At 45.3% G+C, this 24,046-nt stretch overlaps 1 protein-coding gene across 1 annotated transcript in view; it reads left to right on the forward strand.

Annotated features, from left to right (window-relative positions):
- Nucleotides 1-24,046, forward strand: part of TENM4 (teneurin transmembrane protein 4) — a 431,057-nt gene that overhangs the window by 268,484 nt on the left and 138,527 nt on the right. Inside the window, exons 10-11 of the mRNA XM_069469155.1 lie at nucleotides 19,361-19,462; nucleotides 21,390-21,584. Coding sequence (XP_069325256.1) covers nucleotides 19,361-19,462; nucleotides 21,390-21,584 — 297 coding nt within the window. The remainder of the gene's footprint in view (nucleotides 1-19,360; nucleotides 19,463-21,389; nucleotides 21,585-24,046) is intronic.

Genomic DNA, 24,046 nt, shown 5'->3' on the forward strand with positions numbered 1-24,046 from the left:
CTATAACCTCAAAGAGCTAAGATCATCTAAAAATTTCCCCCTCTCCCCATTTGGCACAAGTGATGAAATGAACACATCTAGAGGACCAGAAATAGCCAGTATAACTTAAGTGCTGCACGCGATCCAGGTCTGTGTGTGTTTCTTCAGCTCTCTGTTACACATCTGTACGTGTATAAATATTTCAAATATGTTTTATTGTTTTGTTTTTGTTTTTTTTAAAGAATTTCATTAAGTTAAAACCATTAACCATGAAGGCTTACTATGCTTTCTAAACCAGCTTTGCTTGAGGTGAAAGAAGAGATCCCAGATGGTCTCTAGCTCTTGAATGCCTAGCATTAGAGGGTACAGAGAAGGCTTAGTGGGGATTCACTTTAAGAAAGAAAGAATATTTTAAAGAATCCTGAGATTTGAAAACTTGAGCTTGCCGTTCTGTTTCCTGCATCCCTATGCCCAAAATGGATGAGAATTTTCTGTGTAGCAGAGTTTACCATGACAGTAATAATCCCTTACCTCATATAAGACTTTTAGCTTACTGAGCACAGAGACATACAGTTTTTTGGTTTTTTTTTTCTTTTTGATCCTCACAACCCAGTAAGTAGGATGGTACTAGGATTATTGTCCCAACTTAGTAGAAGCAGCAGCTGACATTCAGAAAAGGTAAGGCGTTTTTCTGAAAGGTTTTTTCACTGGTCCAAGATCACACAGCAAGTACTTGGAAAGCCTGGGTTTAAATGTAGTTCTCTTACTTGTTTCATTCATTCTTTCATTCATAATATTCTTGCAAGCATGTATTCATTCAGTATGTGTTTCTTCTGCATCTTCTACCTGCCTTGTACTCTGCTCAGGCTGTAGTTACCATCACGAACAGAGCAGACAGGGACTCTGCCCTGGTGGATCTTGATGTCTATCCAGGGAGAAAGACATTGGTCAGTAATGTGACTGTGATGTGCTATAAAGGAAAAGTATGGGGTCTGGGGTGCATTAACAAGGAGTGCTAACCTAATTGGTATGGTGGTCATGGAAGGTTTATAATGAGTAAGCAACATCTAAGGTAAGACCTCAAAAAATTGGATAGGGACAGCTAGATGAGAAGGGAGGAGGGTTTAAGACAGATGGCTGAGAATCACCAAAATTTAATAGGTAGAGGAAGATCCAGAAAAGGAGAATGAGAAGTAGTGACTGGAGTGGTAGAAATGTCAGAAAGTGTGCTGTTCTTAAAGCTGAGGGAAGAGAAAGCTTCAGAAAAGAGGAACTAGAAAATCATGTCAAATTCTGTTGAGAGGAGCTTGCAGTCGGCTGGTACGTTTATCTCCCCCATGGAGTCTCACTATAATGAGAGTAATGATTTGAAACAAACAAGAATAAACCCACAAGGACAAACAGAATAAGAGACAACAGCCAGCAAGAGATGTCACTGAACTTTTGGAAAACAGAAAGTGGATGGAGTTAGCAGCATGGAGAAGCTGAGTTCGGAGCCCCTGCTGATTGAGATATCAATTAGAAGCAGACTCACAGAAAACCTCAGCAACAGCGAAGGCAAGGGCGAGGCACAGAGCTGGAAACGTGGATGGATTCAAGGTCTATGTGACATGGAAGCAGCAGCAATTAAACCTTTAGGTTTCCTCTCTCATCTCAGACAGGTGACTCCCCTCTCCCACCCTAGCAGGGGACCAGAGGTTTGTCCTGTAGAGATATCAACCAGAAGGGTTCCAGATTCAGGGCACCAGTCATAGGAGAGGCAGGGGAGAGTCACCATACTGAACACAAAGGAAATAAGTATATACTAAATTTTGTAAACGGTACTTCTAGACCCCATTTTTGACAGCCAAATATATCATGTCTCCTCTATAAGGAAAGAGATGAAAAAAATAAATTGTTTGGGGGGACCAAAAAAACCTCATAGACAGTACCTTTTGTGGATTCTCCACAAAATGTCTGGGTCCCCATCATATCACCCCCACAGTGACAGTCAGCAATTGACATAGAGCTTTTTGGTATCTCGCTCGTAAATATGAACAGATCTCAGAGGATCATTAGACATCTGAGGACACCTTCTAGCAAGTAGGAAAAAGACCAAATAGAAAAGACAAAAAAAAAAGGAAAAACAGAAGAAGAAAATAAAAACCATGCAGGGAGAAGAAGAAAACTTCGAAGAAAAAAAACTATAATCTGTCAAGATATTAGGGAAAAGATATTACTGTCTCTATAAAACAAGAACATGTACACAATCAGAAAATAAGAAAGTACTCTTGAACATTAATAATAGGAAGGTTGAAATAAAATTCCCATAAATGGGTTGGAAAAAAATGGAGAGGATTGTGCACTAAAGAGAAATAGAAGAAAATAGGTAAGAAAATAAAAGGATTAATTCATCAAGTCTAAGATCTGACTAATAGAAGAACACAGAGTAATAACAATACGAGCACTTTTCCCATAGCTGAGGGACATGGGTTTCTGGATGACAAGTGCCCAGCCCAGTTAATTTTTTAAAAGTCACTTATCTTCCTGAAAGTTTCCAAGGGGGAAAGAGGTTACATGCAAAGAGTTTTAGAAGCAGATGCCAGTGGATTTATCAATAGTAGTGAGAAGCCTGAAGATGAATGTCCTTAAGAATTTTCAGGGAAAATTATTTCCAATTTAAAATTCTATACCCAAATTACTAAATCAAGTCTAAGTAGAATAAAGATATTTTCAGCCATGCATTGTTCCAAAATCATACCTCCCACTCACCTTTTCTCAGAAAGCTACTAGAAAATGCACTCCACCAAAATGATAAAGTAAGTCAATGAAGGTGGGGCCCTGGAAACAAGGTGTTCAGTCAAGACAGAAGTGAAGAGAAGGCCCAAAGGATGGATGTGTAGCAGGCCTAGAAAACAACCTGACCATACTGCAGCAGGGCAGAAGCTCCAGGCAGGAGACAGCAGTGGGTCAGAGAGATGACCTGGTGTGTTTGACTATGTGGAAAATTCTATTTCAGAGGGATTTTATAGATCTGTTGGGTATGGGTAGAGGTATTAATAGCAATACAGGAAATTAAGTAAGCAAAAAGTGATGTTTTCTCATTAGATTATATTGGTCAGAAGTAGTAGATAATGCAATGGACAGAAGTAGTAGTAATATCAAATATTAGTCAAAAAATCACTGTTAAGCACATTATTTGGAAATATTGAAGTAAATTCTACAAGAAATAGCAAAAGAGAGTCGAGAGTGACATTCAGGTATGTGGGTGGAACAGAGGACTGACTGTTATTTTTTATGGTAAGCTTTATAGTATTCTTTGACTTCTTAAACTGTATCTATATGTTACTTTGGTTGAGGGGAAAAAACATTTTTAATGCTACAGAGGTCAAGGAAGAAAGGATATTGAAAGTGTCCACTGGAGGTAGTGACAGGAACTTCTACATCTTCTCACTCAGCCCAGTTCACTTGGATGCTTTATTCAGGGGAAAGTTTCACATCCTGCATTTACTGCACACTTATTTAGGTGGAATGCTGGATTACTCCTGTAAGAGTCTGTGCTTTCTAAGCTTTCATTATCCAGAATAACCCAAACTAAGGATACTGCGGAGATTGGAGCATGTAGACAGGCTAGCAACCTTTCCGTACACTATCGTAATGGTTCAGAGGATAAGTTCTGGAGGCTGAGTACCCAGGTTCAAATTCCTGTACCACTTCTTGTTAGTAATAGTATAGAGCAGACTTAGCCAAGATGACAGGCCCAGATCTTATGAGGATTATATGAGTTAAGACATACAAAGCATTCGGAGCAGGCTCTCCACTGAGGGTGCAATAGATGTCAATATGATTGGTATTCCAAATTCCTCTTTCATATTTGTTTTCACACAATTATAAAAGTCACACAATCGTCCAAACTTATATTTTACCTTTTTAAGCCTAATTCTACTAATTTGGACAAAAAGCAAGTCAATTTAAAAACATACATGTTGGTTGTGTGTGTGTGTATGCATGTGTATGCAAAGCACTGTGCTGCTCCCCAGGGACACAAAGGTCGTGCAAGTCTGGGGCCCTTGTGCCTTCATTGTATCGCAGCTGACTGTTGACGAAGCATTTGCTCTTGGCCTCACCGCGAGCTGGGAGCGGGGGCTGCAGAAGGACGCAGAGCCCACCTTGGCCCTGCAAGTGCGTAGACCGTGAGGAGGCGAGTGGAGATAACTAACTGCAGTGCAGTTGCACCTGAGCCGTTGTGAAACTTGGGCAGCATGCTGGGGGGTCAGAGAATGGAGCAATTAAATCTGTTAATCACCTGTACGCAGTAGGTTTTCAGTAACTAGCTGTTTGGGCGGCCTAACATTTGGGGCTCTGCAATCACAGGTGAGCCATTTCACTTCTCTAGGCCTCCATTTTCCCATCTGAAAAATGGGGATAGTGATACTTTTTAAAATCTGGGATGAGCATTAAATGAAGCAGTGTATGAGATTAGTGTGCTTATCACACCGCCTAGCACGTAGTAGGATATGTGGTGGGGGTGATGGCTATTGCTTTTATTGTTACCTTGTTTAGTGTCTAAATTCATTTACTTTATTATTAAAGACTTGGATCTGCACTAGGAATCAAAGAAGTTTAGATGGGAAGAATGAGAGGCCTAATATTCCAGCACTCCTCTGACTTTCCCAGGATATTTCTGAAAGTGAGCCTGCCCGGAGCCTTCCCCTTCATTTACTGTCCTGGCAGCTGAGTGTGAAGGTTGGGATCTTCCAGGGTCTGAGAGGAAAGAGAGGCTGCACTCAGCTGCTCTCCCCAAACCTTCAGAAAGTCAGAGCCTGGCAGACCATCAGGGGACCAGAGCAGCGGCCACCTCGGGCCCACCTGCTCTGGAGGGGTGTGCACCTGCGTCCTCCCGAGCGCTGGCCAGCCACCAGCAGTGGAAAGCCCCCCAGGGGGGGCGTCGGTCCCCTGGTAGGGTGCTGATCTGTTTCTCCTGCTTTCTGTTACATCCTTTAGAAGCCCCAAGACCCAGCAAGCCTCACATCAGCCCCCCATCGCCCTCAGTTGAACAGTGAACAGTGAGCAGGTTGCAGCTCCCGTGGCTTCTCCGTTGTGTGTGCTCTGCCTTCGCCTGCTGGGCCCAGACCCTGGCTGTCCTGACGGGTTAGGCCAGTCATCAGAACAGCCTCCCTGGTCACGGGCAGCACACGGGGTTCAGGCTGAACAGTAGCAGAGGAAAGATGCTAGGCATTGGCCAGTGTGAAAGGAATTTATGGGAAATGCCCCAGGGGGGTTTCTAAGAGTGTGCTGGACTCCTAAAACTCATTTTTCACAGCAAGCGGGAGTGATGTCTATGAACCGTTGTCCATGTCTTAGAAATAGCTGAAAGGAGAAGAGAATTCAGCATCCCGAATACCTCCATGTGGACACATCCCAGTGTGTTATGGTGTCTCCCGCAGGCAGGAGAAACATAATCTCATGTGGACTTATTGTGTCTTAATGACGTAAGCCAGTACTGTGTGGAGACAGTATTGGAGCATTAATTGCTTTCCCAGGCTGAGAGCCGGGCTCCCTCTTATCCTGTTTTCATAAAGTACACGTGCACCTGCTTACCCAGCATGCTTGGAGCCCCTAGTGAAGAAGGAGTGAGCTAAGGTCAGCCAGGGGACAGCCACCAAAACTAACCCACTTAGAAGGGTCCACAGCCCCCATCTACAGTCTTTCAGCTGCTGACACTATAATACCTATTGTGTATCGGGGTTTTATCATCATTCCTGTTTTACAGACAAGAAAACCGAGGCACAGAGAGGTGAAATGACTTGCTCAAGGTCACACAGGAGGTGGCGGAGTAGGATTAGAACCCCCAGGGTCTCACTCAGAAGCCTGTAAGCCTGTGCCCTTTCCATTATTCCGCACAGCCTCTGACTGGCACGTTCAAACGGTTTTGCTTTGTTTTGTTTGTTCTGACTTGGTTTCCTTTTACCTACCACGGATGAGACTTTACTGCAGGCCCCACGGAGTGCTTCACACGCATTATCTCTTTTGGCCCTCCAGCCCCGCCATGAGACAGGTAAGTGAGGAAACCAGAGTTCAGAGACACTAAATGGTTTGCCCAAGGTTGCACAGCTCGTTAGAGTCAGAGCTGGAAATCAAACCCAGGTCTGCCTGATGGCATAGTAATGCTCAGCGGTGGAAGGAGTTCAGCCATGGGAAGTCAAATCATGCCAGAGACACAATCCTGCCCTGGGGTGCTGAGGGGTGGGCTGGAGACTAAGCAAACGGAGACAAGGCCCCAGCTGGCCATGCCCGGGTCAGCGCTCATACACCAGCCCACTGGACAAGGGGAAGGAACCAGGGACCTGGAGGGAGGCTGGCCAGCCGCAGGGGCTGAGCTCTAGCACTCAAGGGTCCTCCCAGGCTCTCTTCGCCCAGGTGCATGCAGACAGCTGAGTGCAGGAGCGACAGACCACATCCAGGCTTCTCACTGCGTAGACAGCAGGCAGCCCTGGCACATAGACAGGCCACCATTCGTTGGTCAGGGAACTGGGGCGACTTCCCCTTCAGGCCAGGCCCAGGCAGGGGCTAATATTTGCATTATAACCCAGTACAATGGTGGCTTAAAGTCTTGCTTGCTACCAGGCAGTCAGAAGTAGCCAGAAGGCTCTATAAACTTTTCACAACAGCAACTATTTCTCAATTCCTTGCAAGATATGTAGCTATGGCTTTTGCCACTGGGCAGTTTCTGCCTAGAGGCTGAGGGAGTGATCTGTCTAGGTGGCTAGAACAGCTATAAAATATTTAACTTGAACATCTAATTACATTACCATGATCTCTAATAGGATTTGGTGTCAAGCAGAAGTCCAACTTGGCCTCTGGCCCAAAGTTATAGACCCAAGTTATTATGTTGAGTGTTACCTAGTAGATAAATAAGAAAGAAAGATTGTTCAAATCATTGTGCAGCTGACCAACACGTATTATAATTATTGTAAAGAAAAATCCACTAGAGCCGGAGAATGTATCCATCTTGCTAATCAATTTATTGTGTTATATCCTGATAGAAGTAATTCAGGTACATAATTCAAAGAAGCCATCTTGGCAGCTCTTGCTAGAGCAACGAATTGAGGCTCTGCAAAATTTTATTACTGCATGCTCCCCAAACACATGGTTAGTGTTGTTTTGGGAGAAGAGAGCCCAGTACAGTGTCTAGCTGAATGTATAATAACAGGCAGAGGAAGAGAGATGACAGTGAAGCCTCAGGTCTGGAAAGAATTCATAAAAAGGAAATTTCAGAAAAAGAAATCAGCAAGGATGTAAGCAGTCCAGGCTCCACAGAAAGAGCCCAGCCTTAGGATTTGAGGCTGAACACACCAAAAAATACGAAATCAATTGCAAATTGCCCTTTGTCGTTTGATATTTAACAAGTGTTGACTGAGCAGCTCCTCCGGACAAAGCAGTGTACCAGTCATTGGGGCGGAACAGATAAGAGGGAGAATCAGAAATGGATCACTTCCTCTCAAGGAGTTTGCAGTCTACGAGGGGAAAACAGCCATACTCATAAATAACCAGACTGCAAAGTAGAAACCAGTAGATAAGAAGTGAAAGATGGAAGGAAACTGCCATTAGAATTCAGATGAGAGCTCTAGCTTGCTAGGAAGAATCTGACAAAGCTTCATGAAAGGGGTAATATTTAGGCCAGGCATGGTGGCTCGCACCTGTAATCCTAGCACTCTGGGAGGCTGAGGCGGGAGGATCACTTGAGGTCAGGAGTTCAAGACCAGCCAGGGCAAGAGTGAGACTCCATCTCTACTAAAATTAGAAAAAATTAGCCGGGTGTGGTGGTGCACGTCTGTAGTCCCAGCTACTCAGGAACCTGAGGCAGGAGCCTGAGGCAGGAGGAGCCCAAGAATTTGAGGTTGCTGTGAGCTAGGCTGACACCAGGGCACTCTAGCCTAGGTGACAGAGTGAGACTCCATCTCAAAAACAACAACAAAAAAAAATTACATTGGACTTGAAGAATCAGTAGGAGTTGGACAAGTGGATAAGAGGGAACGTGACTTTCAGGTAAAGTTATCAGCGTAGGCTGAGTCAGGGAGGCTGAAAAAGGGACGTGGGTTCAGGTGAGAGTGGGGAGAATTTGGCAGTAGCACAAAGAGGACATGAGGAAGACCTTTGAAAAGGGAAGTTGGAGATTTAATTTCCTGGTTCAAAAATTGGGGCTTTCTCCTCTCCAGTGTTTCCTAAAGTATAATTTTCAAGATTATTTTAGATTATACATAGACTCTATCTCCAGAATTATGAATTTTAGTAAACTGGAAAAAATGGAATTAGGTTTATCAAATCATTATTTTATAGTGATACTGAATTTCTATTTTAAATACATTTCTTTAAGAAAGTAAATGAATCAAAAAATGCTAAGTGAATAATAGGACAGATGGTATGTGAATATGGCAACAGCATACAGGCAGAACCCAGATAAGTGACTCCTGGAAAACACTGCTCTAGGCCCGGGTGGTATATTCGGATGCCTCGGGGCCAGGCAGGTGGCATCAGTGCAGGAAGCTGCAGAGGGTCTGAGGCTGACCACAGGGTCTGGGCTTCCCATGAATGAGAGAAGATTGTTGCCATGGTGGGTCTTTCAATTTGTTAATTTTTTTTGATATTTAACAAATGCTAAAATATCAAAATAAATATCTTAAAGCCAACATTAAGATTTTTTTCCTTTGAAATCTCCTGTTTTCAAAATTCTGGCAACTAATTTGAATTTTTTAAAACAACATGCAAACAAAAGTGTCCATAGGGTTCCTGTTTGCAGATGACAAGGAACAGTGGACTTATCAGTGGCCTGAAGAGACTTAATTCCAGAATGATAGCTCTGACCTGCACATACAGGACATACTGAAAGGGACAGGGCTGGAGACAGAAGTCCACTTAGAATGCTGATGCAGTGGTCCAGGCCAGAGGTAACATGGCCTGGACATTTCCATTTTACAAGCGAAGCCCAGGCCAATGTGGAGATTTTTTTTAACCTGCAAGTATCTAGGTCATCTTTACATAGATTTGTGCATTTTCAGACCTGGACATGCTGACTTAAAAGGGAGGAGGGGGGACTAGATTTTCTATGTGGTTTGTAAGCAGCAGAGAGCTTGGTGACAAGCCTGGATAAATGATTAGAGAATAATTAGCAGCTCCCCCCACCCACCTCCTCAGAGCCTGTTTCTGTTCCTACATTGTCTGTCATCACAGAATAATTCAACACAAAGCGATGCTCATTAGATGGAACTCTCTAGCCCGCAGCTGAGTTGAGTTTTTAAAAAAACTGATTTCTTAAGTAATTTGTCCCAAAGACAGACTCGACATGAAGTTGGCATGATGATCAGCAGGTCACTGCGTGGGAGCAGCAAAAGTGATTATTCTGGATCTGGCTCTTACTTGACCCCCATCATGCCCAGAACTGCTTTGCATTTCAAAAGGCTGCCTATTCTTTAAGAGCTATTCAAATGCTACCTCCTGGAGGACCCCAGCCCTCCTCTTTGGAACTGGTCCACAAGCTCTTTTGCATTCTTGCATAGTTTAGATCTTTCAGCCCCCTCTGGCTTGTTTTTACAGACCTGTGTGTAATAGTCTCAGTCTTTCTTCCAGACCAGTGGTTCCCAAAGTAGTACCCAGACCAAAGATACCAGCATCACCTGGGACCCAACCCCAGACCTATTAAATCTGAAACTCTGGCGGGTAGGGCCAAGAAATCCATGTTTTAACAAGCCTTCAGGTAACTGAGACAGGCTAAAGTTTGAAAATCACTGTGATTATACAGGAGTAAACCAATATTTCCTGAGCAAGTTTTATGTACCAGGTGCATGTATAATATATGGTGGTTTTATTTAATTTTCACAAGTGGGTAAAGCAAGTGGTTTTCTCATTTTACCAACGAGTAAACTAAGACTCAGATATAGTGACTGTCTCTGTCTCAACCTCAGAAGTAACAGAGTTGGAATTCAGGCCCAGATCTGCCTGACTCCAAAGCCTAACACCTTTCTACTGCTCCTTGAGAATAAGGACCATGCTTTGGGTCCTCCTGACAGTATCAGCACAGTGGAGTCAATAGAGTTTGAATGAATGAATTATCAATGAATAAATGAATCAATATTATTATCTAAGTATGATACAGTTGTGAGTGCCAGAGCTGCATTTTGGTTTTTGAATGCTGGTAGGTGTGTTTTAAAACCAGAATTTTAACTAACAAAACCAAAATAGATACTAGTTGGAATCTACTGGCCCTGGCAACATCCTCTGTGTAGTCCTGACTCTATAACTGACTAGAGACTAGAGGTAAAAAGAATGGGATCATCATGTTATTTTTTCATTGGATTGGCAATTGTGGTATAGTGGAAGAATCCCTAGATCAGGTAAAAGCAGAAATCCAGATTTTAATAGCCCTGTCAGTTATTAGCTGCATGAACTTTGGCAAGTTCTCAGTGTCTTCTCTTTCTCATCTACAAAAAAGGAAGTAGTAACACCTCCCCTTCCTCCTTTCAGAGCTACTGTAAGGATCAGATAAAGCTGTATGTGGAAATGCTTTAAAAATATTAAGTTCTGTACTTTACAGGTATCATCAAAGCCTGCGAGCTATCAGGTAGATCCTGATGAAGTACCAAGGTGAATGGATGTGTTAGGGTTCTTTCAGTTGCAAGGAGCAAAACACACACAAGCAACCTCAGAGAAAAGCCAGTGTGGCAGTGAAGTCTGTTCAGAAAGATTTCCTGTGGCTTGGGACAAAAACAGGCGCTGAAAAGCTTCTGGGAATGCGGGCATCTCCAGGGTCCTTCCTTCTCCTCCCCCGTGGGCCATGCTGGCCTCTTGCTGTGGTGTCTCTGCCCCTCTCTGGGCTTCAGCTCCAGTCACCAGTCTCAGCTGACAGGCCAGCTGCCTCTCCTCACTCAGGGCTGCTTCCTCTTAATTCCGGCCTCTCCCCTTCCATCACCCGCCTTGGCCCCGCTCCCCATCCCGGATGCCTCACTCCCTGGGTATTTTTTAGTTCAAATACCGGAGAGGAACTCTGATTGGCCCAGAACTTCTGCGCAGCATTATGTAACAGAGCGCCTCGCAGCCTATGCGCGGGCTCTGCTTGGGTCAGGTGCTCATCCTGGTCCAATCGGCAGTGGGCAGTGGGAGGGGGCGGCACCAAGCCTCGCCAGGTCGCTGCTCAGGCTGGGTGGTGCAGAGCACTGCTCCTCAGCAGCTGCAGGGGTGAAGGTGTGCGGACCCTCGGGCTCCAAACACTGAGCGCTCACCTCCACTTTGAAGGCCCGTCTTGAGCAGCACGGCACTCGTCAGTGACCTCGCCACTTGAAGCGTGTCAGTGGGCTCCCTGGCACGTGCTCACGGACACGGCAGTTCTGGGAAGGCTGCAGAGCCGAGCCAACAGTGGCACTCCCGCGACTGGGGACTTCGCCGCCAACAGGCAGGGGCAGCCAGCCAGCGCCCCTCTCCAGCCCTGTCCCCATGCAGGCGGCCTCGGTCTCCGTGACTCGCCTGAGTTTCCTTTCCCGGGTTGGATGAGAATGTGATGCCGATTATCTGAGGACAGAGCAGGGAGACTTGAAAAGTTAAAGTCAGCCCTGAAACAGCAAACTTTCCCCCACCGCGGGGCCATAAACATGATGATCCGTTCATCAGCTCTTTCATCTGTTTGTATAATTTTTTAAGTACTGGCAATTTGGTTGGAGTCATTAGTTCACAGGATGTTAGACCTGATAGATCACTGGAGCCGTCCACTTCACTAGAATGCTTCCCAAGCGGAATAGATGCTCAGTAAATGTTTGCTGAATAAATTTAATAAATTTTGTAGACGAAAGGCCGTGAGAGAAGAAGGGACTTAGCCAAGTCGCCTTATTAGTTGGTGGCAGGAGTGGGGCTGGAACTTAAGTATTTTGGCACAGTCCAAGTATGTTCCTATATACCATGACTCATAGAGTCATAAGATGTCAGGCTTGGAAAATGCTATATACTGTATTTTTCATTACCCCCATAGCATCCCCACCAGTCATAATTTGCTCTCCCCTTGAATACATCCAGTGACTGAAAATGTAGGACCTTATAGATCATGTAGTCCATTCATTTTAGTTGTTCAGCTAACAAACATTGATTAAACACCTGCTTTGAGTCAAGAAATGATATTTACTGGTGAGTCAGAGATAAATAACACATTTCCTACCTTCAAGAAGTTTATAATATGTGGGCAGATACATACACATAAACAGAATGTAACCCAGTGTAGTGAGTGGTATTCACCTCTGACTCTCTTACAAAATTCATTCTTCTTTTGAATCAAGTCTTTTTCCCAAGGACTATAGTCCTTATTCATTGGACCTAGGTCAACCTATTAGGGCTGCGAAGTCTAATCCTTATTTCATATAATAGCCTTTCAGATATTTTAAAACAAATGTCATTTAGCTTAACCCCTTTAGTAAGCAAAATTCCCATTTCCTTCAAGAATTCTTTATTTGAAATGTGGTTTCAAGCTCTCTTGTCTTTCTGTTGGTCTTAAATGAATGTGTTCTAGTTTATCTTGTTAGTCTCTTAAATGTGGCTTCCACATGTGAACTCCTGAACTCTAAATATGGTCTGAGTGCAATGCAAAGTTGAGTCTCCTATCACTCTGTTTATTCTAAGCATCATACATCTAAAAATATAGGACAAGGAAGCAATAGCTTTGTTGGCTGCCAAACTCTTCTCCTGAATCTGATTGATGTGCTGTGCTCACTTTTCTGACCCCTTTTCTCTATTTCCCCCTTGTATTCCTACTTAGTTTATCAATCCAAAAAATATCGAGGACTTGGTTTGTCTTTAGTACTCACAGACTCTTTGGAAAACCAGACTGGACGCCTGTCTTCAAGGAGCTCACAGTCTTATTGGTGAAATTTGATTTGCCCCCAGAGAAATAATTAACAAAGAACCAAGACTGGATATAATTGAGGAAACAATCTTTTCCCTAGACTTCTCCTTAGAGCTGCTCTTAATAGTGGTTGGTAGACTTCTGAGTATGACTGAAAACAGATCTCCCAGTTCAAATGCCAATATGGAACTGGCTTTAAGCCCAGGCTCTCAGGGGCTTTGTCAAATTTTTGTCATTGCATTGACCTAGACTGTCGCAGACTGAAGGCCTTTGAATTCCATCATCTGCATAGAAAGCTGGGACACCTACAGGGACTGACACCTCACAGGCCATGGAACAGCTTTCCAGCACCTGGCACCTGCCCAGTGCCAATCTAGAGTACACAGGGAGAAAAGTTCTTTCAGATGTTGGCATGAGTTTGCCTGTGTTTGGGCTTCTGGGAGACAACAGGTTTAATTTGCTTTGACAGTGCTTTCCCCCAGGAGAAAATTTACCCAAACACCCTGCCTTCTTCACATTCAGAAGCATTGCTTGTTTGCCTTCCTGTTTTTACCATGGGGAGTTTCTATGTGTTGTGTATGTGGGGGAGTATGTGTATGTTTACCCTCAGAAACCCACATTTCCTTGTTTGGATTCATTAGACCAAGTCAGAATGTTCTTTTAGCTCACAAATGGAAGGCATGTGTGGCCCTTCCTTAAAACAAAAATACCAACTCTGCAAGGTCCTGGGCCAACCTTTTTGCACACAGCATTACCCTATTTGGTTTTCAAAATAACTCTCTGAGGTGGGTGTTATTATTAATCCCATTTCACAGATGAGGAAAGTGATATATAGAGATGACTTATCCAAAGGCATCCAGTTAGCCTGGCTCCAAAGCCCATACCTTGGTCCAAGCCATATGCCACAAACTTTGGCTGCATATAGAACATACACAAGATTCACCCTTCTCAGCTATATGACCTTGAGGAAGTGACTTCATCTCCCAGTTTCCATCTGAGGCTACAAAATGGTAGCAAAGATACCTATTTCTTATAATTATTATAAAGACTAAATTAGTATATGATATGCCTTTCACAGTTCCATTGAAGGGAATGAGAGGGTCTCTTTTGGACTATTCCTTCACCCTTGGGTTACTATAGAATTAAACCCCAGCCATGCTATCTAGTTTGTTTTCATCTCTTCTTTTGGTTACCAATAATAAGCTCAGTCCTTCTATTTCAGGAACAAAGAAGAGGTAATAGATGTAACTTAAAGTAGAAATTTCACTAGCTGCAGTCAAGGTAATATATCCAGTCATGCAATTGGCTGTCCTGGAATAGAAGTTTCTTCTTACCCGTAGCATCATCATCTATCCTACAGAGCAGCCAGGAGGAGGCATCAGAAGATTGTTGGGCGATAGGTAGACCTTGGTACTTCAGCCAGGTGCTCCAAAGAGTTCCTGACATTCACTTTTACAGCTTAAGGAGAGACAACAGAAATAGAGGAAGGAGGTGTCAGAAGTAAATGCAGGGTTCTATTAGCTTAGACACATCACAGGGGAACAAGACATAGAGGAGGTCTGGCAGGGAGGAATAAGTGCAAGATGAGCAGAAAGGAGAGGCTGAGATTGGTGAGTGGGCCCTGGCCTCACTCACACAGCTGGTTTCTTCTGTCTTTGCTGCTGTGGTCCAACATCAAGCTCCCAGGACCACAGAGGTTTGCCTGCTCAGGCCAGGGCAAGAGGCAGGTATGCCCATGCCATGGCGAGCTGATGGAGGAGAAGCTACCCTCTCTTTTCCAGGGTCGCTGCCCCTGCAAAACAGGAGTCCAGTAGGCAACTGGACTTCCCTGGCAGTCCTCCTCCATACAGGATTTTATTCCGTGGTCTCTCCTTGTCTCCTACAAAATGATGCTTCGGGATTTCAAAAAAGAAAACCACAGGTTGGCAAATACAGGCAGGCTTTCCCAGACATCAACCCCGGACTCAGGAGGACTTGTTTATCAACTGCGATCATCTTTCACCTTGTCACGACAATGCTACTGATTTGTTTTTGGAAAAGAGTAGTAAGCAGGCAAAAGGGGCCCTGCGCTGGGTTCCCTGAGACGCCCCCTCCCCGACCCGTGGTTGTCTGACCCCTGCATCTCCTCTGAGAAGAATGGTTGTCGTCTCTTGTTCCTTCTGCTCTTGCCCCTTGGTATTCTGACCGATATTTTGTTCAACATCCAGAGAACACGCCCACCCACAACACATGTCCAGAGAATGAACTAAGGAAACATTTAAACTCTGCATTCTAATGCTGATGGAAGGAAAAACAAGTTCCTGAAAATCAAATTTCCTACCAGGGCCCACTGCTGAAATAGAAAAACAAAAGCTAGAGGAAAGGCCCCTGTTTTACAACATACCATATACCCAATTATGAAAATCCGTTATTCATAGGCAGCTGAATTTTTAATTTGAATGCAAGGCAGATCTAAAGGTACTCCTGCTAAATGAAGGCAGCTGCAGTGTGAACATGAGCAAAGCAGGAGAGACCATGGGGGAAAAACTTCACCAAACACTAGTTGGGAACGTACAATGTATTTATGCAGTAAAGTTCACACTCTTTTCAAGCCAGTGAATGTCACTTCTGCCTTAGATTTCAGCATAGAGATAGCTGGTCAGCAAAAACTCATTATTTTTGAGCTCTCACGTGGACCCCCAAATTGTTGAAATCCCTCCAAGTGGAAGAAAAAAACTATACACATGAACATCCTATCAAAATAAAATATTCTCCATATGTCTCCCTTCCAATACCTTGTTGCCATCTTCAAATTATTTCATGTCTCCTAAAACTTCTGCCTTCTCTGACACCAACAGCCTGGGGCAAGTTTTGTAGCCAACAGGTTTCTATTCTGTCAGATTTAGTAACCAACACTAGTCTAAGTCACAAAAATATGCTGTCCTCGCTTTCTCACTATGAAGGCTTTTTGGCAGATGATAAACAGGTTTGCATCTTGCAGACTTCGTCAGTCAGAATCTAAAAAGTATATAACACCTATCTGCAGTTTATCCTATTAAAAACGCAACTGGTAATTATATTAGGAGACATATTTTATACCATTGGGTTTGAGAAGGACTGAACCATAGAATTTTAGGTCTGGGTGGGATCTCTGAGATCATCTGGTTGAATTCTTTGAGTGATAGCAACAAATATTTATTGAGACCCTGCTCTGGATTGAATACCGGGGCAAATACATAAATGAATAAACTCAGTTTCTGTCCTCAAGGAGTTCACAGTCAACAAAGTAGACTATATGATACTTTAATAGGGGCGAGGGAAAAAGTTACTCCCAAACCCTGGGAGTAACTTAGCCTGTTTAAAATGTCCAGAAGGCTTTTCTGAGGAGGTAGCATTTGAACTGGATTTGAAAGAAGGACTAGGAGTTACCAAGCAGGGAAGTGTGGGATGAGCAAATGCAAGGATGAGGAAATAGGCACAGAAAGACCGAGTGGCATGGCCAGGGATCCACCACCATTCCGTAGCAGAACAAGACGTAGACACTGGGCCATCTGCCTTTCTGTCCTGTACTTCTCTGCAGCACTGTGGGTGGAACTGTCCCTCTGATTGTACAGTTAGCCAGTAGCTTAAAGTGGAAAGTATCTTGCCTTAAACTTTACTCAAAATTCTTATTTTTAAAAAAGAATATTCAAAATGAAACTCCCTAAATGATTCTTTATAAAAACAGTGCTTTGGAAGCCACTACTGATTTAAAGGCCTTAGGAACATAGATTCTTCCAGGCAAAGCCCATGGAGAGCAGAGATGCTCGGGGCCCTGGCCTGTGAGCCTCGCTCTGCTGGGACCCAGACCACTTTGCCCTGAAATGAGACCATGTGCTGGATTAGAACCTATTCTTAATTCTGTGTTAGTGTAAACACTACTTGCAGGGACCACACCAAGTGAGTGGAATTTCCCACTCACAAAAGGAACCGTACATTTGGACCATTTTCCCAAACATTTAAAATAGTTCTCAAGTTGACATTGGAAGACTTTGGGGAAACACCTCTCTTGGAAGTGCACCATGCTGTAAATGCCAGCTCCTCCACCTGTCCATCATCAAACCATTCTTCAAGCCCTTCTCCTCTGAGAAGCCTTCCCTCTTCTGATGTCACCCCCATTCCAGCTGCCATTGTAGTGCCCTTAAGTGCTTTGCTCCATTGAAGTCTTGGTGCCCTCGTCTGGAAGCCTTTTCTTCACATGTAATCTCTTAATTAATTACACACTCACAGAACTTTAGAACAGAAAGCACTCCCAGGGAATCATCTCTGCCATTCACCCTCATTTTACGTATCAGGAAGGTCAGGCCCAGAGAGGGGAAGGAAGTTGCTTTAGGTCACAGAGCCTGGTACTAAAAGAATGGACCCCAAAACCAAGCTTCCTTACCTCTGGGCAGAGCTTTTTCTGTGCCCCATGTTGCTGCCCAGGTGACCGTTCACTTCTTATTTTGTTCTCCCAAATTAAGCTGCAAACTTCATATAGGCAAGCCTTGTGTCTTACATGGTAACATTTCATTTAACAGGGGCTTTAATCTTGGCTTCATGACTTACAGTTGTGAGCTAAGACAACAGATTGAATCTTTAACTCTGCCTGCCTAACTAACCTTTTCCTCTCCTTCCAAATCTGACTCCACTGACTCACTCTGAGACCTTGGGGAAGTCACTGCCCTTCCTTTGGGTCTCAGTTTCCTTCTCTATCAAAGGAGAGCATTGGGCTGCACGTCTCCAGGATCCTGCAAGCTCTGAAAGTTATAGAATTCTCTGCCCTGCAGCTGATCCTTTGCTGCCTTCAGCATGGGCCTCGATGTCCCACTATTTCATCCAGTGAACCCACAGCTAGAGTTGCCCCAAAAGCAGCTACAGGGGAGTTCCAAGGGTGTGCTCCAAACCGTCCTGAGATAGGGTCAGCTGGGATTAAAAATAAAGTCCCACTAAATGCCAAGATGATCAGTCTAAAACATTTATTAGGGGGACTTGCTTACACAGTGCTGCAGCAACCCTTGGGCAGACAGCAAGAGAAAGGGAAGTGCTACCTAGGGGGTGTGTCTGCAGTGAGGGGTACCAGGTATGGAGTTTATATGAGCGTTTAAGGAATTTGGCTCAGGGCTGGGACAAGCTTCTTTCAGTGTTTTGGGCAGCAACCTAAACACTTTTATCATGCCTGGGAATGTTCAAGGCCCCTGCTTAGGCTCAAGACTGCAGGAGAAATGCAGATGGCTGGGTCACAGAGTGGTTTCTCTGTCAGTACACAGAAAGTAAGTTGAGGGAACAGAGGGAACCCTATCTCCACAGATCTGGAATAAGTTCCTTCAAGGCCCAGATAGCATAGTGTCATGGAAGAAGACCAGGCGTGGAGTCCAAACGCCTGGGTTCCAGTCCTGCCTCTGTGACTCAGTACCTGTGGCCTTCAGTGTGTCACTTCCTTTATCTCAGCTGCCTCTTTTTTTTTTTTTTAATAAAATAAGAATAACAATACATGCTTGTCAGATACGGTGACAATGAAATGAGATAAATTTTGTGCAAACACATGGCACAAAGAAGGCATTCAGTATATAGTTGCTTCTTTGCTTTATTCCACATCCAGCATCATTGAGAAATGAGCTGTTCCAAATGCATACATTTCCTAGATAGCAGGTTTACTAACTGGAGCTACAAAGTATTTTCTAATTTTTGGTTAAAATCTTTCTGGAATTGATTCTATATTTCCTTGCCAATGTCACACAGAATATATCCCAAAGGTATTAGGAGGACTTAGAGAAAGTGCCATCCCTGCAAAAAGTGGGCATGGGAGCAGATTCTGGGGGTGCAGATAGTACAAAGGAAACAGGAAAGAAAACTTCTGTGCCTTTCGATTTTTTCAATTTAGCAAATGGGGAGCCGTGGAAGGGTTTTCAGCAGGAAAGTGACAGGATCAGATTCGTTTCCAAGAGATTGCTCAGGCTGCCATGCAATGAATGCATCAGGATGGAGCGAGGACAAAGCTGAGAGGCCACTGTAGGAGCCCCCATGAGAGGTGGTGGGGCCTGGACAGATACATGAAAAACCAGAGGAGGGAAGAGATGGATTTGCAAAGGCCCAGTAGCTTTACGAAAAACAAATTAATGGACTATCAGCCCACTATGAGGAAAACGTAAAATACAGAAAAGTGTAAAGAAGACTACACAAATCGCTCAGTAACTCACCACCCACAGATAACCACTGTCAGCAGGGTAAACGGTTTCTCTCGGTGTTTTTAGCTGAAGAATTTTTAATGCCTTTATAGGTACAAATTTGAGTTATAAAAATTTGTTTAAAGCATTTTCCAGAACACATCTCCTAATGTCAGTTGAGATGCACATCAGTAAGAGTAAAAATAACGTAGAATTGTAACTCTATTGATTCCTTTCAGTGACTGGGCCAGAATAGCTCAAATATGTGGTCCCTGCTTACCCTAAGGCTTGATTCCTGGGCTCTCTGTTTAGGTAAAGAAATTCTATTTTCAGCTCTCTTCCTCTTTTCTCCTCCCAGAATCGGTGGATAACTGCCCCAGCAACTGCTATGGCAACGGCGACTGCATCTCTGGGACCTGCCACTGCTTCCTGGGTTTCCTGGGCCCTGACTGCGGCAGAGGTGAGAGGGCTCTGGAGTTGTGCTCCCCAGGCACCTTGGGCAGCTCAGGTTCCACTTCTCAGAGCAAGTGCAGAATTCCAGGCCACCTCCTGCTGCCCGAGAAGGGCTCCCAAGGGCCATTCTTCAGAAGCCCTTCGGGGAGGTGTGCAGGCAGAGCTCTGGCCCGGTCAGCCCTTGTTACCCACGCGCGGATGATCTGGGAGGTCAGGAAGAGAGGGTTTTTACAGGGGCAGCCACAGTGAATTTAGTGTCCGTTGCTGGGCAGGCAGAGTGGCATCAGGATCCTTTAAAAAACTTGATTTCTCCTTAGAGGAGCGATCATCCCTGGCTGAGCATCCTTGCCATTTATCTTCATGCTGGTGCGATTTCTCTCTGGCCTGTGGATAGGAGCCCAAGGAGCTGCTCCGCTGCTGCCCTGGGACAGCACAGGCAGGATCTTGGCTGAGACCACCCAGGGGAGGGATTGGGAGGCCGGGCTGCTCTGCTCCACACGGGACCCCAGCATTGCCTCATGTTTGGAACATCCAGGGCCAATGATCACCACCATGGAGATGGTTTAAAAGGCTGCCCACAGTCTGCCCTGGGCTTTTAGCCTTCGTTTCTGTCCTAGAATAATTAACGAGGAAAATGCCAAAGGAAATGTATAGTCTGGAGAATTTGGCACTTCCCTGGGACACTGAAATGACCCCTTTTGCTCTTTCCACCTCTTCTCTCATTCAGCAGTCATTGATCTCATGCCCACTTAGGGCTCCGTCCTGTGCTAGGACCTGAGAGCTCCAATCCTGGGAGCTTTCAGTACAGTCTCAGGGACAGATAAGTAAATAAATGACTCTAACATAGTACTGTAAGTGGAGCACACTCTAACAAGCTTAAATGTAGGGAGCTGCTTTCAGAGTACAGGGGAGGAGCCATCTTAGCATGGAAGACATGAAGACAGGGAAAGGCTTCCCATGTGGGGTCCACATTGGACCTGAGTTCTGAGCTCGAGAAGTTGTTCATGAGTGGAAGGCAGAGATGGTTTTCCAGGCTGAAGGAGCAGATACTATGCCGTGACACTGCTTTGGAGGTTCTGCTTATTCTTCCTAACAGGAAGTAGACTCAGTTTGAGGCAGCAAAGCCGGCAGCCCCAGAGAAACACAGTGCATTAAAAAGGAAAGAAACCAGGTAGGGCAAGGGAAGGTGGTGCAGGGAGAGGAGATGAGTCATCCCTTCTAACAAGAATTAACTTTCTCATCCCATATGCACTTAAAGTTAACAGTCATGTATAAAACAGCCTTATTGTGTCTTGATAAGACTGGTAAGTACTTATGGCACAATGCAATATAATTTATTTTTATATAGTGTCCTTCATAGAGATGATCACAAAACCCTTTATACTAAGAGGCAGAATGAAAGGATAGTACTTTAGTCCAGGTTGGGCTCAGCTCTTCTCTTAAGGGGGCAGTGGTGTATGGGGCTGAAGTGGAGGCCTGAAAGGCAAGGAAAGCCGAGATTTGCTGGTTAAAGAGGACAGTAAGTGGTGCTGCGGCTGAGGTGTGGGAAGTGAAAGTGGAGTGCTATTAGGAGAGTGCTGGAGGGGGAGATTTGGGGCAGGCGGTAGGAGGTCCAGCCACTGTCTTTTCCAGTGAGACCCAGGAACAGACTGTAGCTTCCTGTCTAAGGTTCCTGGCTGCACAGTGTCCTATCAGCAATCTGAAGGGGCTGGGGGAAGTGGGCACCAGCTCTGCCAGGCCCTGCCCTGCACACCTGCACCTACAATTCCAGATGTGTTTCAACTGGAATGAAATCAAGCAAGAGAAGCAGACAGATGGACACGCATGGGTGTGGCTATTGGTCAAGCCAGACAGGCCAAGGAGAGAAAGGAACAAAGGCAGCTGGGGTTTACTGGCTGATGCGTCATGCCAGCCTTCTGGTGCTGTCTCCCCAGCCTCCTGCCCTGTGCTCTGTAGCGGGAATGGCCAGTACATGAAGGGCCGGTGCCTGTGCCACAGCGGCTGGAAGGGCACCGAGTGTGATGTGCCCACCAACCAGTGCATCGACGTGGCCTGCAGCAACCATGGCACCTGCATCATGGGCACCTGCATCTGCAACCCCGGCTACAAGGGCGAGAGCTGTGAGGAAGGTAAGACTCGAGGGTGGCAGCTCCAGCACTTTCCTATGAGACAGAGGCCAGCACACAGTGCCAGGGAGCAGAGAAAGCCTCCTGAGTCTCTCCGTGACCCCCAGTCCCCCAGCCAGCAGCAGTATTTAATCTAAAAGAAGAGGACAGACACATCAGTGTCCTGGTCAGTGAAGGGGAAGAGAACTGTCATTTATTGAGCACTTACCATATACAAGGCTTTGTGTTAGAAGTCTCGTATTATTTAATTTCAAACCCATTAGGGAGGAGTAATCATCTCCACTTTATAGCTGGGGAAACTGAACTCAGAGAGTTGAGTGACTTACCCAAGGTCACATGGCCAGTAGATGGCAGAGCTGGGTTTGAGCCCCGTTTTTCTGGCTCCATAGCCCAAGTTCTTTCCACTCCCTTCTAAGCTTGTCTACTCCTTTTATATCTCCATTTCTGAGGTCTCATCCTGTTGTAGTCCTCCAAACTCTGCCTTCCTTTATCACACTCCTGTGTGTGTATGTGTGTGTGTATTCATGTGTGTGGCTCTTCAGTGCCCAAGTGTGTGTCTCTCTTCCTCACAAAGTAAATATGTGGCTGTGCAGATCGAGGCGAGGAAGTGACCTGATTTACGGCAACATCAGTTCTTTCCTGGAAAATCTAACCGGGTTAGATAAATGGATATTTCAGTTCCACAAATGAAGAAACTGAGGCCCAGGGAAGGGCAGTGATGGTCCCATGGTCATAGAACCGTCTAATGGGCTGGTTTTCAAACCAGGTCTTCTCACTTCAAATCCAGTCCTCTTTCTTCCTGACCGCATGGGGTTTCCAGCTGGGAGCCAGAGCCTCCCTCACAAGCAATGGGAAGTAGCTTTACAAGCGCATACTCTAGAATCACATGCAGATTAGAGTCCTGGCCCTGCCTCTGACTGGCCTCAGTTCCCTTGTCTATAAAATGGGAATACCTTCCTCAGAGGGCCATTGTGAGGATTGAATTAAATGACCCATGTAAAGCACTTAGCTCAGTGTCTGACACACAGTAAACGCTCCGTAAATGTGAGCTCTTATATTATTAGTGCTATTCTGGGGACAATTGAAGCACGTTTCCTGTTTCACCCCACTCACTTCATCCAAGGGCTTCTGAAATGGCTGCACTTTGCCATTTGCTACTGCCGGCTGCTGCCGTGGCTTGTCGTTATCTCCATCCTCTGCAGTCTAGCACCCTGCCACCTTCTCCTGTGGGTGGCCCGGGCTCCAAGGAGAGCTGGCCTTCTAAACCCATTTGGTATTTAACAGAGAGCCACATCTCAAGGCATCGCTTTCTCTGAAAACAGAGAGTGTTAACAGGCCTATCTTCAAAGAGTGGGGGGCAAGAAGGGATTGCTGTCTGAAAAGCATTGCCTCTCTGAGGCAGGCTGTGTGTAAACCCCAAGTGTGGTGGGAGCCCTGATCCGGGCCTGTTAACTTTGATGGGGACGACATTAGGCTGCCTGACAGGGGAGGGCCAGCCCTGGAACAAAGGAATCCACGTTCTTATCCAGACACTGGCGACCTTCGTCTGCCTTCCCTTTTCATTCTAGCCACTTGAGGTGAAGACCCTGCGAAGGAAAGGGGAACAAAGAGGAGAATCCCCTTGAAACTGCAGCTGCCCCCAACCCCACCCGTTTGTGTGGGCCGGAGAGGGGGAGCTGCCCTTCCCCAGATGAGCCCGGACTAGACGGTGCCCCGGAGCCAAGGGTTACTTACAAAGAGATAAAAAATGTTGTTTAGAACTGTGATTTACGTTATCTATCTGAAAAGAAATGTTTTTACTCCTGCTTTCTTTTCTGAGGAGGGCCATCTGGTCCTGATTCCTTTTATTATTTCTGTTTCTCTGGTGACGCGTCATTGCATGGTCCCTGTGTATAAAATGGGGTTTTTCTTGGGGCTTGCATCCTCCTCCCTCCGCTCTGTGCTAACCGGTTTCACTGTGTTTATAAAACATCAGCTAACAAGCTGACTTTTTTCCTCTCTCTTCCTTGTTCGGAAGTTTATTACCCCGTATTTTTTAAAGCTTGAACGGAGCCAGTAGGACACTGGGAGGGAGTCGGGGAGGAACAGAAAAGAACAAACCTAGACGTTTTGCAGTGAAAAGTGAGACACCGTGTTTTTGGAACTGAAGAGTGTCTAATAGCTTGTGCGGTCACTGAAGCGTGGAACATTTGGGGAAAGGGTTGTGTTTGCAGCATGGCCATGCAGGCCTCATCATTTTGTTAATGGGCTATGCTTCTGCCAAAAATTTTGGCTTGAATGGCAAGCTCTGCAAGGGGAAAAAATGTAACTGTTTGGCGGGTTTTCCAGGAAGAAACTAAGTTCGACTGACCAACTCTGCAACAAAGTTCGGCCCACCTCCCTGACCCCTTCGTCACAGTGCTCTGCCACCCAGGCCAGCCGGCTCTTCCCATGTTAAGCACAGCTCCCTGGGGAAGCTGTCCCGG

The sequence above is a fragment of the Eulemur rufifrons genome, chromosome 6 (assembly GCF_041146395.1).
Source record: "Eulemur rufifrons isolate Redbay chromosome 6, OSU_ERuf_1, whole genome shotgun sequence".
NCBI classification, from domain to species: Eukaryota; Metazoa; Chordata; class Mammalia; order Primates; family Lemuridae; genus Eulemur; species Eulemur rufifrons.